Here is a 16,149-nt window from a genome sequence, read left to right on the forward strand (position 1 = left end):
TATCATATATTTTTCATAAAGAATCATTTCAATCCAATTATCATCCAAAACTTAGTGTAAAAATATGCTTCAGCTGCAGAGACAAAAACAATTTAAAATAATGAGCCCAGAGGCTATTCTGACTTTTCTAGATCCCTAGTCTTCATTAGAATGTGACATACATTTATTTTCTTTTAAAGAGAACTACAATGAAAGTAGTATTTACTAGACAATGCACTGGTCTTTATCTCATTTCTACTTAGTTCAAAAATTACTGCACCAAAAACAAAATAATTTGGAATAGCAAGATTCACGTCAATCTTAATTTCTGGCTAAGTTATAATACTCTCAACAATCATTAGTCTGCTTTTACTTTAGAAAGCTATTTAAATTTCCTAAATTCTGTAGAAAGTGTTAAGATATAATATTTTGCTTAACACTTGTTCTTAATCTGGGTGAGAACCTATAAAAATTCATTTCCCACATCAAATGTATAACTGTTTCCTTTTCACAAAAGGCAAAACTAGGTTTCCTAATACTTTTAAATTAAATAAACCAAATTCATCTCAATTCAGACTTTACCAATATGGCTTTAAAAAGTTTTACACCTGTGTATCTGAACTTCTGTGTATAATGTTCACTAATCATTGTTAGCATAAGAAATATGGGTATAATTTCAAAGGACCAGAGTCTTCATCTACAATTTACCAAATAGGACTGTATTTTATTTATAGTGACTATCTTCTTTGCATAAAATTTAACGGGTTCATTTATTTTCCGTAACTATTAGGAGGGATTTCACTTACCATTGGGTTTTTAAAGAACTCATATTTGGCATAATTTTTTCTAAAGTATAGTTTGTTTTCTTCTTCTATCCCCCAGTTGGATAGCACTTCAATCACCAGTTCGTGGTCTTCTATTGTTCTTTCTGTAAAGAATGTTTCAATGAGTATGTTGACAGATAGACAAATAAATATATATATATATGCACACACACAGACACATACAAACATATAAAATGTATCACGCATCTTTGTTAAACATAGCAGATTTCAACTTAATTATGAAATAGCCAGATTGATAAAATTTGTCATCAATTTTCAATTACTAATGTTCATTTTTATACCAAAGCAGACTGTTGTCTAAAAAGAAAAAAGTGTATAAAATATCATAATGTACTTTTTGTTATCTCAATTTCCTTTTATTACTGTGTAAATAATATAAGTTTGATAACACATCTGCATTAAGTATATGGGAGCTATTTTTTTCTCTGACTCATCATGGTGCCAAAACTAAAATATTTATTTCAAGGTTGGACAATTCACCTCATTAAGAGATGAAGAATTTTGACAGGTTCATGTGCATTTAAGACTGTCCAGACTAATCTGGATAGCTGAGAAAAATTAAAATAAATGCTTTAAAGGAAAATTTTAATACAAGAAGATACAAGTTTTTTTTAAGAAGCCCAATTCCTTGGGGCACTTTATACTTTCAAAGCTAATACTAAGGAAAATATATTTTGTATTAACAATGAAGATAATTAAGTGGGTGGGAAGGCACTTGGCAGAAAAGGCACTTGAATGAAGTAAGCAAAGGCAGTTTTAAAGAGGTGACTATAACATGCGAAATTCCTATTTTTATAAGAAACTATGAGGATGTTGACAGTAGTATTATTCATAATAGCCCCAAACTTGAAACTACCCAAATGCCCACTGACATGAGAATGAACAAGTAAATTGTGTACAAGCACACAGTGAAAATATACTACAACAACCCACAACAGTATGGATAAATATTGCATTTCATGAACACAATATTTAATTAAAGAATCCAGACATAGATAGTATATACTGCATGATTCTACTTACATAAGGTTCAAAACAGCAAAATTAATCTACAGTGCTAGAAAGGGTTTTGGAGACATTAAGTAAGTGGGGGCATGAACGGAATCACTGGGGTGAGTACAATACTGTTTCTTGATCTTGGGGTTGGTTACTCCAGTATATGTAATATCTGAGAGTCCATTGAGTTGTGCACACTTGGTTTGTACACTTTTCTTAATGTATGCCTACTTCAATAAAAGGTGGAGAGAAGAAAATAAACTGGAAATTACCAATGCAAAATAGGAAATGGAGAACAACCAAATAAGGAATATGGAAACTCTCTGCTATTTTACTGTTTCTAGGATGTTTTTAAAAAGCATTTATGTCTCAGAAATTCAACATTCAGTAGTGATTTGTGACCTACAACACCCAAACTCTTGAAAGTAATATCATTCTTAAATAGACATTTATTCATCCAAAAAAGAAGTTCAGGTAAGAGTGTTCAATGAATATGGATGAGTTTGAGCTAAGTATATATCAACACTTGGGGTTCTATTCCTAACTCTGATTGCTCCTTTTCTATCCCATCGACTGGCTCCACTAGCTCCTTCTCCTCCTACAATCTTGGTTCAACTCTTTTCTTTCTCCCCCTATAAATTAATCCATTCTCACCTCTTCAACCATCTCATTTGTCAGGTTTTCTGAAGTGAAATCTCTGGCTATAATTGTTCTCACCCATGCTCTTGTCCTAACTACTATACTGTGCACCACCTCAAATACAGTATGTCTAAAACCAAAGTCAAAATATTACACATAAAATTACCATAGGATCAGCAATTTCACTTCTGGCTGTTTACTCAAAAGAAGTGAAAGCAGGGACTCAAACAGAAATTTGTATACCAATGTTCATAGCAACATCATTCACAACAGCCAAAAGGTGGAAACCTAATGTCCATGTCCATGAACAATGAATAGATAACAAATGTGGTATATGCAGTACCTACAATGGAATATTCAGCTTTAAAAAGGAATGTAATTCTGACACATGCTACAACATAGATGAACCTTGAAGCTATTATGCTAAGTGAAATAAGACAAATACAAAAGAACAAATGCTGTATGATTCCACTTATACAAGGTACCTAGAGTAGTCAAATTCATAGAGATAGAAAGTAGAATGGTGGCTGCCAGGGGTAGGAGGGAGTAGGGAATAAAGAGTTGTTGTTTAATTGATGCAGAGTTTCAGTATGAGAAAATTAAAATATTTTAGAGATTGATGGTCAGTCGTGATGGTTGCACAACAATGTGAATTCATATAATGCCACTGAACTGTACATATACAAAATTTCAAATGGTACCAAAAAACTTTTTAAACTTAAAAACGAAACAAAGTTATCTACATTTTTCCATTTCAAATGACTTTTTCTTCCTAAATTATCCTATCTCCATTACTGTCATTTTTACCACATTCTGTCAAAAAAAGTAGAACTACAACTCACCTTTCCAACTTTCTCTACGTCTACTCCAATATCTTCTACTCCTGAAATTCTCAGATAGCAGGGATTCTTTCTCTGAGTGTCTCTCACACAACAAACAACCCCCACACCAGGTCCCACTGTCACCATTTCAATTTAGACCTTTGCCTTTTGTTGTTCAGCCTAACTAATCTTCAAGCCTCTACTTTCTCATTCTTCTAATCCAACGCAGACACCGATAGCATAGCAAACCTCCTAAAACATGTATATGAATGTGAACCCTGCCCAAAAAGCTTGTCTGCTTCTGCTTGTTACAGATAAATGCATACAGTCTAGCAGTTAGCTATAACTTAGTCATTTGTTCATCCATTCAACAAATATTTGTTGAAGGTTCACAGTATGTCAAAAACTCATCTTAGGGCTAAAAATTTTGTAGTGGAGAAGACAGTAACAAAATAACTGCCCTCACGAAGCTTTCATTCTAATGGGAATATATGGATAATAAATAAAATGTGAATCATAAAAAGTAGTGGTCTTAATCCATTTTTTGTTGCTATCAAGAAATACCTGAGGTTGGGTAATTTATATAGGAAAGGGGTTTATTTGGCTCATGGCTATACAGGAAGCATGGTAGCAGCACCTGCTTCTGGTGAGGCCTCAGGAAGCTTACAATCATGCAGGAAGGTAAAGGGGGAGCAGGCGTGTCACACAGCAAGAGACAGCAATAGACATGCCAGGTTCTTTTGAACAACCAGCTTTTGTGTGAATGAATAGAGTGAGAATTCACTAATTACCACAAGGATGGCACCAAGTCATTCACAAGAGACCTGCCCTCATGACCCAAACACCTCCCACTAGGCCCACCTCCAACACTGGGGATCACATTTCAACATGAAATTTGGAGGGGCATATATTTAAACCATAATAGTGGTGATAAACCTGACAGGGAAAAATAGAGCAGCGAAGAGAGAGAAAGTGCTGAGGACAGGGGATAGGAATCCATTTCCATCAGCTTATCAAGAAGGCCTCATTGAGAAGGTAATGTTTAAACAGAGACCTAAAGGAGAAGAGGACAGGAGCCAAGCAGATAGAGAGGAGGAGCAAGAAAAAAAGCCCTTGAGGTGAGAGAAAGGCTGGTATGTTTGAAATACAGCCAGGAGGTTAGTGTGGCTAATGCTGAACAAGGAAAAGGGGTTATCCCAGGAGAAGTTAAGGAAATAATGGGGATGAGATAGTGGGTTGTAGAAAGCCCTGCAGTCTATAGTAAGGGCTAGGCTTTTCCTCTGTGTTAGATGGGAAGTCATTTTGAACACAGGAATAACATGAACTAACAAGTTTCAATAGGATCACACTGTGGAGCAGAAAACTGATTTTAAAAGGCCGAAAGCACAAAGACCATTTGGTAGGCTATTGGAACTAACCCCAGGAGAGATGACACAGCTTAGATTAGCATGGTAGCAGTTGATGTGGTTAAAAAAAATACACAGAATCTTGATCTATTTTGAAGGTAGGGACAACAGAATTCGCTGACAAATTGGATATGGAGTGAAAAAGAAAGTACTTGAGGAAGACATCAAGGTTCTCAGCCTTAGCACTTGGAAGGATGTGTTACCAGTAATAAGCTAGAAAAACTGCAAGACAAACTGGAGTGACATCCAGTGATCACTGAGCTACCAAGGGGGAAGTTGCATCCTTAAAAATCTGTCCTTACTTCTGTTTACTTTTCACACAAACTCAGCTGGTATTTTCAAGATTATGAAACACAGGTACACATTATTAAATGCACTATGTGCTAAGCACGGTATCTGTATTCTTTGCAACTGCAGTGGGAGACAATTTCAAGATATCAGTAAAGATGCTTGTTTGTTTGCTTTGCCAACCTGTGTTTCCTTGGACCCATTACCTTTCTCTACCTCTAAGAAAATAGTATGAATTCCGCCCTCATACTACACTATAAAGAAAGGAAAAAATAGCAAAGAGGCATTTTGTTGTTTTTTTTGAGTGTCACAGTAGACTTTATCAATTTTTGACAAATATAATTATTTAGGAAGAAGCATGCCTAGTCAATCCTCCATTGTCACTTGTGGGGACACACCCTCTGCCCTCTGAGAAAGGAGGCAGAGTTAAATGGTTATTGAAGGAAACTGGTGGAGTGGATGGAGACTGTGAGGGAGCTAGATGGTAACTGGATGGTGTAGGTCCCAAGTGACCCCATATCCTGCCTCCTTCCTGAACAGAACCCTCTATGAGTTGTAAGACTCCGGATAGGTTTAACAGTGGTATGTGGCTCAAATCAGAGCATAGACTTAGGAAAGTCTATACCCTGCCCTTAAATAGAAGCCCTTCACCAAGCATGACAGAGAAGCAATAGCTAAGTACAATGTCAAGTCCACAGCATCCCAGTACGGGGCAAGAGTATTGCAGTGCCACATTCCTGAGAAGAAATGTGGAAGGACTAAAGGAAGACCATGAACCTAAGGGTCATCATGATATAAGCAATAAGCTTAAAAAGCAAGAGTTTCTACAACATGAAGACAACAGTTGGATAAAAGTTAGACAGATATCCCTCTGGGGATTTACATGTCCCAACAGAGTGCTGGAGGAGTGAAGGTAGGTCTAAACCTTCAACTGAACACATTTCAAATGTGTATGGAACTCATTGATAAAAACTGCATTGATTATTTTCCCCAACAAGACTAAGAACAATCCAGAGAACAAACAAATAATAGAAGAATAACCTGTCTGTTCTTAAGCCAGGTTACTCAGTATCAGAAACTAATTCAAAATACAGTAATAAAGGAAGTTACATTTCTGCATGTCTGAGTCTGACAGCTGTTTCATTATTGTATTTAATTCTTATAATACCTGTAGTAAGCTAAATAATGGCCCTAAAGATATCAGGTCCTAATCTCTAGAACCTGTAAATGTTGCCTTATACGGTAAAGCCTTTGCAGATGTCATTAAATTAAGGATGTTGAAATGGGGGGAATATCCTGGATTAAGGTAGGACCTAAATCCAATCACATATATCCTTTTAAGAGAGAGGCAGGTGATTTAACACAGACAGAAGAGGAAAAGCAATGTGATCAGGGAAGCAGAGGTTCAAGTGAAATCATCACAAGCCAAGGAACGCTAGTAGCCAAGAGAAGCTGTTAACGGGCAAGGGATGGTATCTCCCTAAGGTTCTTGGAAAGAATGTGACTCTCCAGAACTGTGAAAGAATACATTTCTATTTTTTAAGCCACCAAATTTGTAATTTGTTACATAAGCCTTAGGAAATCAATATAATAATGTAATAAGCAAGTTATAGTTCCATTTTACAGATAGAAACAGAGGTTCAGAATAGCCATGTATATGGACCCACCCTCTGCCCTCTGGGAAACGAGGCAGAGTTAAAGAGTTATTGCAGGAAACTGGTGGAGTGGAGACTGTGAAGGAGCTGGATGGTAATTGGATGTTGTAGGTCCCAAGTGCCCCCTCTTGTAGGTCCCAAGTGCCCAGGTTGAATGACAACCACGTCTGAGCCCAAGTTGATGTTCTTTTCCCTGCACACATTGCTTCAACTTCATGGAAGTTCTCACCCAAGGGACATTCCCTAGCACCTCTGCTGGATCTATTTACATCCTGCACATTCTGTCTATATCAACTAAAATTGCTCTTTCATGCTCCTGCCTTTCTCTACCTTAGTTGCTTCCAATTCTTTTTTTTTTTTTTGAGATGGAGTCTTGCTCTGTCGCCCATGGTGGAGTGCAGTGGCGCAATCTCGGCTCACTGCAAGCTCCGCCTCCCGGGTTCACGCCATTCTCCTCCCTCAGCCTCCCGAGTAGCTGGGACTACAGGCACCCGCCACTGCGCCCGGCTAATTTTTCCTATTTTTAGTAGAGACGGGGTTTCACCGTGGTCTCGATCTCTTGACCTCGTGATCCGCCCGCCTCGGCCTCCCAAAGTGCTGGGATTACAGGCGTGAGCCACCGCGCCCGGCCCCAATTCTTTTATTTTGAAAGGTATTCAATAAATATTTGCTAATTAACTGAAAGTAAATCACATTTTAAGTGTAAGGGACAAAACAGTAATGGGCAAGATTTCAAATTATGTCAATCTTCAAAGTACAAATCATTTGAATTTGGACTGCATCAAAAAAGAAAATAAAACAAAAAAGGTTGAAAAATCAAACTACATTTGAACAGCTATGACAAATGTGTAACTAAAGAACTAAGCAGGTTCGGTGGCTCATGCCCATAATCCCAGCTACTCAGGAGGCTGAATATAAAAAAGAACTAGCATGATGTGTATGGTTACCAAGAAGTGGAATCTAGTCAGGGGTTTTGTTGACTACATGCAAATAAAAACCAGAATACCAATCTTGAAAAAATAAAATAAAGGATAAAAGATTTGCAGAAAATGTCACAGAACTATAAAACTGAGTATTTACATAATGCAATTACTAGCACTAGGAAAATAATCTGGTAATCTTAAGAAAAATACATCTTTTAAAAAGCCATCAAGAAATAGAGTATGTGAGAAAGCCAAAGACATACATTCCATTCCTTCGAAAAAAAGGTTTCTAGTACTATTCTACCAAAAATTCAGATAACATATTAAGGAAGCTAATAAAAGTCAAGTGGATTGAATGCAGCTATAGTTTTTTACCTTATATACTAGCCTGGTAATGAAGATATAATTTTCTTATTGTAGAAACTGATTTTTAGAAATTATATTACATATTCTTTTTAAATTTATATATCATCATCCCAATTTGCATGAATTGTACCTTCCCCCAACCAATCTCATTATGTTAAAGGATTAATATTACAATAATCCAAATAACCCTGGGAGGCATAATTGAATATCAGTTAATCACATCTCACATAAAATTAGCATTTCTTTTTTCAATGCAGATATCTGACTAAATACAGGCCCTAGTAGACAGAAAATTCAACAGGAATATACAAGATGACTAGATGGATTACTTTGAGAAGAAAATAAAAACGCTGCAAAAGGAGGTGAAATGTTGCTGAAGACCAACTTTCTCTTGCCTTGGTCTAGCCAAAAACCACCATCACCAAGACCTAAGAAAAGGGAAAACAAAACAAAACACTAAACCAAAAGGCCTTTAATAAACTTTCTTGGACCTTTCTCCTACCAAGCAAATTTTAACCAAGTAAGTAATCCTACTAAGTTATTTATCATTTATTTCAAATATCAAAAAGGAACAATATGAATTCTACAACTAGGGGCTCTTTGCTGCTATGTTCAAAACCCAGAATGAACTCAGGTACTTTTTGAATTACCATTTGAGAAGTGACCACAGGTAGGAATCACATGAATTCAAAATTATTATTTTAGACTTTATTTTTAAAACTTTATAAAATCCATCTAAAATACCATAATAAAACATGTTATTAAAACTTCACAGATACAAGTCTATTTAAAATAAAACTTTCTGACGTTATTTTTCTGGCATTGGAAAGTAAATTACAATTGTCAACTACCACTCATATGTAGGTAGAAAAATAGGAGGGAAGCCCTCTTAAATTACTTCAACATAGCAGTCAAGAAGAAGGAAAAAGAAAGAAAAGCTTCAAAAGCATTTTAAAGGCTTTTTCAAAACAAAAACAAAAATTTCCTATTGCCTTAAGTTGTATTTTTTGTTTCTAATAGGTCAGTGAGGTCTTATGGTAATAAAAAGAAATATTACCAAATAATGATAACTACATGTAATTCTGTTTTCGAATTTTCAGAAACTCTTTCTTTAAAAAAAAGAAAAAGAAAAGAAAAAAGAGGAAGAAAGCAAGAAGTTTCTTCTGAAACTGTTGATTTAACATCAAAGTCTTTTTAAAAACCTCAATCCTCCAAGAATGGAGAGTGCTCACCTGTGACCTTCTGCCTGGATTTCTTTGCTGAATCTACTGCCAAGTACAGCGTGGAGCTCAAATAGAAACCTGAGTCCCTACTCTTCTCTCACTTGATAAGAGAAGAAACAAAAGTGGCTTTTACCTCTAATTCGCTCAGAAAACAATTTTTTGAATACCTTTTTTACAGGAAACTCTAGGAGACAAATGGTCCTTGTACTTCTCTATGCTGGGTAGAAACTACATACATTTTGTCAATCTTATTTTCAGATAAAAATGAACAGCCTCTGGCCAAGCAAAACAAAAACTGGAGAAGCAAAGAATAAAACACAGCTCAATTTCTAAAAGGTTCCTTAACCTAAGAATACTACTTAATACCAGCAGGATCCCCCAGAAAATTGCCATCAGACACATTCAACTCCCCAAGTGCAATAATAGGAAAATTGTGACACTTCAGCTTGATGGCTATAAAGCCCTGCAGTTCATTCTTCTGCAAGGGGAAATAGTCTCCAATTAACTCCGACCCAACCATTGCAACTTATATTCAGAGGCAGCCTTATTTTTCCACAAAAATGCCTGCATATATATGATCTCGAGTTGACTGGGTAAATATCTGAAGAGCTTACAGACAGCTTCCATTAATTCGAAGGTTCTCACAGCATTCTTTGAGGATTCAAGAGTAAATTCTATCTGAGCACGGCATGTGATTTCTTTGGCTTCTTTTCCAAGCCTATTCCTTCTATGTACTTTGTAATCCATCCTTTAAATTTTTTGATATAAATGCCTTACAGTTTAGTATGACTTAGTTCCAAACACATTTATTTGTCTTAGACCCTGGGTTACAAAGATGCATGTGTACAGAGAGTTCCAGCTCCGTGGAATTACTGTCTAATTTTAATAATATGATCACTGTTAAGATAGTTGTAGAAAATGTTACAGCAGCAAAGAAGATGTGTATTTTGTCCAACTTGGGGATTCAGAAAGATGTCTGAGCTAAGGCTTTAAAAATCTCTTTAAAAGTTTTAAAAATTGTGTTTATTTCTTTTTTCTGATTATTAAAATAATACATTCCATTAAAGGAAATTTTACAAATACAGATAACTTACAATCACAATACATCTTTAAACCTATCAATCAGGAATAAGCACCTAACCTTTCAGTATATTCGTTTCTTGTCATTTTCTCTTGCTCTATATGAGTGTATGTGTATATACTTTTTATAATATTAGAAAACATCATATGTTTATACACTGATTTTATTCAATCGTCACCACAACCTTACATTTACCCACATCAGTCTTCAAAGGAAGAATAAAAGCATGATCAAAAGCTGCATAACATTACAACCTATGGATGTACTGTAATTTATAACATTCTCCTTTTATACTGAGGTTTTACTTGTCTAGTTAATTGATATTGTAAACAATCTACTTTGAACAACCTTATATCTAAATCTTGTCCACACTGCTTGTTTCTCACACCCACCTATATAGTATGTCCTGTGGAAGCATCACCTCCCAGGACACAATTCATCACTAACACTCTTAGTGCCTCCTGCAGCTCTCTGCTGTTTTCAGGATTTGCAATTTCCCAAGGGGTGTATGAGTACGGACGGTGGCAGCAAGCATCCTGATCATCTCAAGGAACAGCCCCGGAGCAGCAGCAGCAGTTTGCGCCAAGCAGTCAGGCAAGTGTAAGAGGCAGGTGTGTCTCCCGGCCTGCTGTCAGATAGATGGAAAGGGTGACTCTACTTCACAAGGCTGAGCATGGGATGCCTCCAACTGCTTTTCTCTCTCCACTCTCCCTGGACAGTGGCACTACGTTACCTATCAGTCAGCTTGGACAGCTCAGGGTTTTCATCTTTATTGCCATAAGTATTTTTAAGAAAAGGCTGGGGTTTTACTTTCCTGCCATTTTTAACTAAAATAACTAAGCCCTGGAAGATACATAGCAGTTAGCCAAGTAAAGATGGACAGGAAGGGGTTTCCTGTGACTCTTAACATCACAAACAAGAAAACTGAGTAGAAACTGTAGTATATGCAGGCATCTGCAGGCAGTTCTCTAATGTATAAACTAAAAGGAGGGAGGGGTGAGACATTAAGACTGCAGCTATGAAGGGCAGACAGGTCACAAGATGCTACAAGCCCCACAGCGGACCTTGGATCCAAATGCAAAAAGAATCAGGTCTGCATTCAGATGGATAATGTTGGTACTACCAGAGGCAGGAGGACCAGTTGTGAGGCTAACATAATACCTGAGGGGAGAGATGCTAGGACCTGAATTCATGTAGCCGAGGCTATGAGAATATGTAGAAGAAAAAATCAGCTGAATCAGAAGCAGATTTAGTTATGGGCACTTCCTATCTTTGCTAGTTACATATTGCCCATTTCCGGTCTGTGCGTGCCACCAGGACACCATGTCTCCTGAAAGCCCAGAGGGTCAGGGCACATGGTTCTCTTTATGGAAGGAAGCACAGTGCCACATGTCCCAAAGGCTTCACAATGATTTCTGCTGTGATGAGGGTGGTCACAACTCTGATGGCTGGTATGTTATAAACTGCACAGGAAGTCCAACTACATGTCAGCTCCAGAAGAGGAAAAACACTTGTACTTCCTTTGTTAAAAAAGAAAAAAGAGTGAAGGAGCAGCTTCCAAGCAGGAGGCTGTGAACCATTCCCTCACTGTCACTGTGCATCGCTTCTGTCTTAAGGCGATCACATGGGCATAGCTGCACACATTAAAATGGTTTCATTAAAAGCCTCCAGTCATTCATTTTGCTTATTAAAGCCACTCCACAATGATATTCACAATGGAAATCTCAGCTGTCCCTAGCAATGATACTAAAATACAATTAATTCCTCTTCCCGAGGAGTCTGTAGGTATGCGCTTGAGGTATTGTGTTAATTGCCACTGCTTCATACCATGGCTTCAATTAGGAATCAGAATGGGAGCAAGACAAACATGGATCCCATTAAGTTTCAGAGGACTTGAAGCTAAAGTTTTTCCCCCACCCTACTCTTACATTGATTGTAACAGCACAGAGGACTCCATCTGGGGAACTATAGTGACATCCAGTGGCTGTGAAGTGAACCACACCAGTTGCAAAACCTGGTTTACTACATCATGAAAGGAGAAATATTTGTTGATGTGCTGACATTTTAAATTCAATGTCTATCAAAGTGTGTGTACAAAGTAGAACCATATAATAATATGATCCAAAATCAGGCCATTCAGAGATTCATAACAAAATCAAGATATTTAGTTGTCTTCCATGACTGACTCTGCCTATTAAAATTCTCAGCAGCCATATATTAATAATTACAGGTAGAGGATATGAAACATGGACATTGCATTCAAAGTTCCAAACATAGTATTATTATACAATTCATGTTTTGTACAAATTCAAAAACAGGTAACTTTTAGCATGATTCTCTCGCGCAGCCAAAATAAATATCTGGCTCTGCTATAAGGTGAACTGGGTTGGCTCAGTTCAATCTCAGTAATTTCATTACCACCTGGGTTAGCAACGTTTATACGAAAGTTCTCTTGGTGGTTCGCAATTTAAATTCTAGCATTCCTTAGAGAGATGTAGAGTGAGACAGAGGCAAACTGACCGCAGAATCTCAGGAACATTTGCTTGAAATATTGTGGTGGGAAGAAACCAACTTGCTTCAGTGGAAAATGCAGATTACAGAATCTAATGGAATCTAGATCTTTGTATTCCTGCATGTAAATGGATATTAAAATACATACTCTATGCACACTAGTAGTAGCTATCACACATATGCATTTATATTAAAAAATACTAATAACGGTCGGGCGTGGTGGCTCACGCCTGTAATCCCAGCACTTTGGGAGGCCAAGGCAGATGGATCACTTGAGGTCAGAAGTTCAAGACCAGCCTAGCCAACATAGTGAAACCCCATCTCTACTAAAAATACAAAAATTAGCCAGGCGTGATGGTGCACGCCTGAAATCCCAGCTACTCAGGAGTCTGAGGCGCAAGAATCACTTGCAGCTGAGAGGCGGAGGAGGCAGTGAGCCAGTATCACACACTGCACTCCACCCTGGGCGACAGACGGAGACTCCATCTCAGAAAAAAAAAAATACTAATAAGATTGAAGTTTCCTTTGCCACAGAAAACTTAACTCTGAAATTAGACTTCAGGTTCAGGAACTTACCACATTTTGAATTTCAAGTATTCCCCCTTCTGCTTTTAGTAGCTTGTGATATGGTTTAGACAGATGAGAAGCAACGATAGTAGCATATGTATTCACAACTTGGAATGTCTCTGAAACTGGCCTAAGCTTATCTTGGTCACTAAAAGTGAGCTAAAGGGCAGAAAACCCTCAACTCTCATCTATCCTATAAGTCAAAATATCCTTACCTATGAGGCCTCAGGATCTCACAAACACTAAATCTCATAAACAGACCACGTGTGAAGATGGTACAATGGGGGCATGTACAGCTAGTAGAAATGACAGATAGGTGGGGATCATTCCAGGGAGCCACAGGTAGTCTGATGGAAAAGCAAAATAAAAGGTCAAATCTTGCATTCTGGCCTCCTTAGTAGTATACTTTTAAAACTAAATCACATCATATTCTTCTCTGACTCAAAGACCTCCCCTTGCTTTTTCTCTCACTCAGTGTAAATGCCAGGCCCACTTCCTGGCCTATGAGACCCTACACGATCTGGTCCTGGGGCAACTCTGTGATGTCCTCTCCCATTACCTTCCACCTTATTGACTCCACTCCAGGTGCAATGGCCCCTAGGCTGCTTCCTGAACACAAGCACACTGCCACGTCCAGGCCTTTCCACTTGCTGTTCCCTCTGTCTAGAACAATCTTCCACTTAATTGCACAGCCTGCCTGCTATGTGCTTCATTTCTCTACTCAAACATCACTCCGTCAGGGAGGCGTTCCCTGATGCCTCTTTAAAGTGCATCTCCCAGCTGGGTGTGGTGGCTCACACCTGTAATCCCAGCACTTTGGGAGGCCGAGGCGGGTGGATCATGAGGTCAGGAGTTCAAGACCAGCCTGGCCAAGATGGTGAAACCCTGTCTCTACTAAAAATACAAAAATTAGCTGGGTGTGGTGTCAGGCTCCTGTAATCCTAGCTACTTGGGAGGCTGAAGCAGGAGAATCACTTGAACCCGGGGGGTGGAGGTTGCAGTGAGCTGAGATTGCACCTCTGCACTCCAGCCTGGGGAGCAGAGTGAGACTCGGTCTCTAAATAAATAAATAAAAAATAAAGCACATCTTCCTTCTGCTCTAGCACTCACTCTCCCGCTTTCCTCCTGCTTTCCCTCCCCAGAGCTTATCATCCTCTACGGGATAACAAATATTAGGCCTTGTTTCCTGTCTCTCTCCCAGTGAAAATGCAAACTCACAAGGGCAATACTTTTTGTCTGTTTTGCTCATACTGCATCCCCAGAATCTACAGCAAAATATAGGCTTGGTACAAAATTGTCAATAAATATTTGCTAAACTGTTTGGGTAACGCAGCCAGAGAAGGCAAGAGGAGTTACTGATTTTTGTGGAATCTGTAAAATGACAAGTAAAAAACTACAAATACTCAAGATATATTTTAAGTGCACAAAAGAAAAAAAAAAGAAGGTAGTCTATAAGAGTTAATACATATAGCAACTATGTTAAAGTAGAGAAACTGATTAAAGAGTTTTAAAAAATGTTAACATTAGTTATCTCGATCTTGAAATTATGAATAATTTTGTTTACTTCATGATTTTTTGAGGTATTTACAATGAGATAGATTATTTTTGTATTTAAAATATTTTTTAAAATAATAGGCCAGGCGTGGTGGCTCTCACCTGTAATCCCAGCACTTTGGGAGGCTGAGGTGGGGTGGTTCACCTTAGGTCAGGAGTTCGAAACCAGCCTGGCCAGCATGGTGAAACCCTGACTCTAGTTTAAAAAATACAAAAATTAGCTGGGCGTGGTGGTGGGTGCCTGTAATCTCAGCTACTTGGGAGGCTGAGGCAGGAGAATCACTTGAACTTGGGAGGCGAAGGGTGCAGTGAGCCAAGATTGCACCATTGCACTCCAGCCTGGGTGTCAAGAGTGAAACTCCGTCTCCAAAAAAAAAAATAATAAATAATAATAATAATAACAGAGGCTGAGGCTGGAGGATTGTTTGAGTCCAGGAATCTGAGGCTGCAGTGAGCCATGACTCCACCACTGCACTCCACCTCAGGCAAAAGAGACCCTATCTCTAAAAAAAAAAAAAATAGATAATTTAAATTTAAATAAATAGATACTATGCCCTTCCCTTTACAATTCTATTTATTTATTTTTTATAATTTCAACTTTTATTTCAATTCAAGAAACACACACACACACACACACACACACACACACACACACACACACATATATATATGTGCAAGTTTTTAACATGGGTATACTACTGTGTGATGCTGAGGTCTGGATACAATCGCACCCGTCACCCAGAAAGTGAGCACAGTATTCGACAGTTAGTTTTCCAACCCTTCCTCCCACCTCTTCCTCCCCTAGTAGCCCCCAGTGTCTATTGCTGCCATCTCTATGTCCAGGAGTAGCCAATGTTTAGCTCCCACTTAATATGGAACCCAAAAAGAGACCAAGTAGTCAAAGTAATCCTGAGCAAAGAAACAAAGCTGGAGGGGTCACATTACCCCACTTCATACCATATTATAATCCTACAGTAATCAAAACAGCATGATACTTGTACAAAAACAGACCAATGGAACAGAACAGAGAACCCAGAAATAAAGCCATACTCCTACAGTCATCTGAGCTTTGACAAAGTTGACAAAAATAATCAATGAGGAGGGGACTCCCTATTCAATAAATGGTATTGGGAAAACTGGCTAGCCAAATACAGAAGAATGAAAGTGGACCACTACCTTGCACCACATACAAAAATTAGCTCAGGACGGATTAAAGATTTAAAAGATTAAAACCTAGGAAACACCATTCTGGACAACAGCCTTGAGGAAGAATTTATGACTATGTCCTCAAAAGC

General features: G+C 38.1%; 1 protein-coding gene across 3 annotated transcripts in view; it reads right to left on the bottom strand.

The window, feature by feature from the left end:
* The window catches only part of GRB14 (growth factor receptor bound protein 14), a 128,497-nt gene that overhangs the window by 33,782 nt on the left and 78,566 nt on the right, over positions 1–16,149 (bottom strand). For all 3 annotated transcript variants that reach the window (XR_008677718.2, XM_031008807.3, XM_004032716.5), the window contains one exon: positions 786–907. Coding sequence is in view for 2 of the 3 variants with exons in the window: in XM_031008807.3 (XP_030864667.2) it covers positions 786–907 (122 nt within the window). In the remaining variant the exon portion in view is untranslated. The remainder of the gene's footprint in view (positions 1–785; positions 908–16,149) is intronic.

This window comes from Gorilla gorilla, chromosome 11 (assembly GCF_029281585.2).
Source record: "Gorilla gorilla gorilla isolate KB3781 chromosome 11, NHGRI_mGorGor1-v2.1_pri, whole genome shotgun sequence".
Taxonomy (NCBI): domain Eukaryota; kingdom Metazoa; phylum Chordata; class Mammalia; order Primates; family Hominidae; genus Gorilla; species Gorilla gorilla.